General features: G+C 35.9%; 1 protein-coding gene across 1 annotated transcript in view; it reads left to right on the top strand.

Annotated features, from left to right (window-relative positions):
* The first annotated feature begins 659 nt into the window (after positions 1 to 659).
* Positions 660 to 3,482, top strand: part of LOC107665762 (contactin-associated protein-like 4) — a 75,375-nt gene continuing 72,552 nt past the window's right edge. Inside the window, exons 1-3 of the mRNA XM_016456772.1 lie at positions 660 to 821; positions 1,178 to 1,439; positions 1,733 to 1,876. Coding sequence (XP_016312258.1) covers positions 660 to 821; positions 1,178 to 1,439; positions 1,733 to 1,876 — 568 coding nt within the window. The remainder of the gene's footprint in view (positions 822 to 1,177; positions 1,440 to 1,732; positions 1,877 to 3,482) is intronic.

Here is a 3,482-nt window from a genome sequence, read left to right as displayed (position 1 = left end):
TCATAAAAGTGGTAATGAATAATAATAATCATATTTATATGTATTTTTTCACTGTATTGTAATTTTTATAATATGTGACCCTGGACCACAAAACCAGTCATACATCATCTCAAAGCTGAATAAATGAGCTTTCCATTGATGTATGGTTTGTTATGATAGGACAATATTTGGCTGAGATACAACTATTTTAAAATCTGGAATCTGAGGGTGCAAAAAAATCTAAATATTGAGAAAATCATCTTTAAAGTTGTCCAAATTACGTTCTTAGCAATGCATATTACTAATCAAAAATTAAGTTTTGATATATTTACGGTAGGAAATTTACAAAATATCTTCATGGAACATGATCTTTATTTAATATCCTAATGATTTTTGGCATAAAAGAAAAATCAATCATTTTGACCCATACAATGTATTTTTGGCTATTTCTACAAACATACCCCAGCGACTTAAGACTGCTTTTGTGCTCCAGGGTCACATATTACAATTGACAGTATTTTATCGCCTCACTGCATGTCGTTAGTGTAAAGGTAGTTTTTGCATATTTTTACAAACTCGTGAATGAGTTAAAAAATGATTTTCCGTGCTAATCGACAGTCTGTCAATGGAGTTTAGCTTATTAATTTCATATGACTCCGTTAATATGTGTGATTTCTGACATGAATCTGTCGTTCTTTCACAAGATCAGTTTCGGTGGAACGTCAGCGGCTGGACTCCAGAAATCCCACTCCAAAAGAAACTTCCACGGCTGCTTGGAAAACGTGCTTTACAACGACATCAGCGTGATCGAGCGAGCCGAAGAGCAGCAGGTCTTCATCACAGTAAGTGTGTGAACACAGTCACGTCTGCAGCTGCTTTATTTGGCCTGTTAGCGACTGTCAATTGTTGGCTGCCTCATTTTTCCATAATGAGAGCTTTGTGTTTCCGTGACCCTTACCATGTTCTCCTCCATTATACAGGGTTTCTCCTTTTTTTTACAACCATTGTCTTGGGATTTTGGGGGTTAAACCAATTACCATCCCTTTAATTAATTGTCGTAATGGCTGTGACATTGGTTTCAAGATAATAGGCAGGAGTGCAAATGCATAATTTATAAAGCAAACGTTCTTCACGATCACAAATGCAGCTTGCGTGAGAAACGCTCTTGGTCTTACTGCAGTATTTGTGTCTCTCGCAGGGGAACGTCAGCGTCACATGCGCCGAAGCCATAGACGTGCCGGTGACCTTCGCCAGTCCTGGAAGTTACCTCGCTTTGCCATGGGTCTCCGGTGGAGAAAGCGCGTCGGTTGCTCTGCAGTTCAGGACCTGGAACAGAGCGGGGCTGCTGATGACCTTTGACCTGCAGCATAATGCGGGAACGCTGTGGCTCTATCTGAGCGAGGCCAGAGCGCGACTGCAGATCCATAAGACCGGCCGGATCGTGACGGACATCACCGCAGGTTCAGCTCATGCATTGTGGGATATATATACCATAGTTTCAGTTTATTTGACAGTAAAAGCAGAATCATCTCTCTTGTGTGTGAAGGGTAGAGCAAAGTCAACATCAGTGGCACCTGCTGCTCTGAGCAATGCAATATGTATGAAAATTTACATCACAAAGGAAGTTTCTGGCTAAAAATAGTTTTATTGATTAAGTTTAAGGCAGAAATCTGTTCTTGTGGTTTATGTAAAAATGATCTCCCTAATGCCTGTTATTTTGCCTGATCCACATACTTGCTCTCTCTCTCCACAGGTGCCAGTTTAAATGACGGTCAGTGGCACTCGCTGGAGCTGGCTGTCCGTCGAGGGCGTCTCGCAGTCACCCTGGACAAAACCGACAGCTCTACAGCGTCCACTTCCTTCCCTGTCGCGCCTGACAGCCAGCTATTCTTAGGCGGTAAGAGCAACCTTTAGCCATCCATCGCCATCTGCTAACACTAAGCAACACGCTAGCTCCGAGTAATTTCCCTCTACACGAGCCCAGTCCTTCACGTTAATCAATCCGTCGTGTCAGTCAACGCACAGCTTCCGCTGAGAAAAGCACATTGGTTTAGCTTTCCAGCGGTTTGGGGCTGAAACTCTCAGAGGCTTAATTGCCTTCAGCTCAGTAACTGGAGAGAGAGTAACGCCGTCTGAATGCACTGCTGCAGTGTTTCTGCCCTGAGCTGCAGTAAAGCATGCATCAGATCATCATGCATGTTATGAGACGGTTGTCCCCATATAAGCATTTGACATGACAGTATGTGAAATTTTTGCAGGTAAATTTCAACATGTGATTTGTAAATATTTGTTGAGCGCAGTCCAAATCATTTTTGCAGCTAGCATTATTAGTGTTAAGTAAAACAGTACATGAGTACAAAAAAATTTTTATTTAAAAAAAAACAAAACTGAACATAACTAAAACATGAAATAAACTGTAAATAGCTTATTTCCAATGGTAACATTTATCATTTTCGTTTAGTTTAACTTGAAATACGGTACTTATAAACTTGAACTGAAATGAAATAAACTTAAAGTAAAAAATTAAAGTTATTTTATTTCAGATAAATAAAATAAATACAAAATAATAAAAACTATAGACATATAAAAATAAATTTTCTGAGCACAATCGAAATCAATCAGATATGTTTGCGGTCAACATTGTTATTAACTAAAATAATAAAAATTGTTGTTTTAAAAAAATAAATGTTAACTGAAATAAAATTAACTATTAAAAAAACCTTAAAAGCATTGTATTTTAGCAAGTTGCCATGGCAACATTTATCATTTTCCTTAAATTGAAACTATAAAAAATTAAGCTCATTTATTTCAGCTAAATAAATACAAATTAATAAAAAATATGTAGACATATACTGTATAAAACATTGTATTTTTATTGAGCGCAATGCAAATTATTTTTGCAGTTAACTAAAACTAAAAAAAACAATAAAATAAACATTTTTGTTACTTATAAATGTTAACTGAAAAAATAAACTATAAAAAACTCAATCCTATTTTATTTCAGCTAGTTGCCAAGGCAGCATTTCTCATTTCCATTTAGTTCAACTTGATGTAAAAGATTTATTATAAAATTGTATTATTTTTTTCCCCAAAATGCAATTTATTTATTTTTTCAAAATGCAATAAATCCATTGAATCAACATAAGTTATTTTTCATATTCAACTTGGTCAATACTAATCTAACATACAGGCACTGGACTAAAAATACATTCAATCAGTCATCGCCCAAAAAGAATTCAACGGGTCATCTTGTTAATGCTATAAATTAATTACAACAATCAAAGAAAATTTCATGACGAACATACATGAACAAAAATATCACATTAGACCACAGAAATTCCAAAATGACATTTCCCTTCCATTCAACTTCCAAAAGTGCATTCATCTTTTTGATTTCTTTTTCACTTTTTGAGTGGGATTTCTTTTTTTACATTCATTTAGTTGACTAGTGCTATACGCTGTATTAACAAAAACATTAATGGCATAAATAAAAACACTTACAC

The sequence above is a fragment of the Sinocyclocheilus anshuiensis genome, unplaced genomic scaffold, assembly GCF_001515605.1.
Source record: "Sinocyclocheilus anshuiensis isolate Anshui unplaced genomic scaffold, SAMN03320099.WGS_v1.1 scaffold743, whole genome shotgun sequence".
Taxonomy (NCBI): Eukaryota; Metazoa; Chordata; class Actinopteri; order Cypriniformes; family Cyprinidae; genus Sinocyclocheilus; species Sinocyclocheilus anshuiensis.
This window is presented reverse-complemented; position numbering and strand designations above follow the sequence as displayed.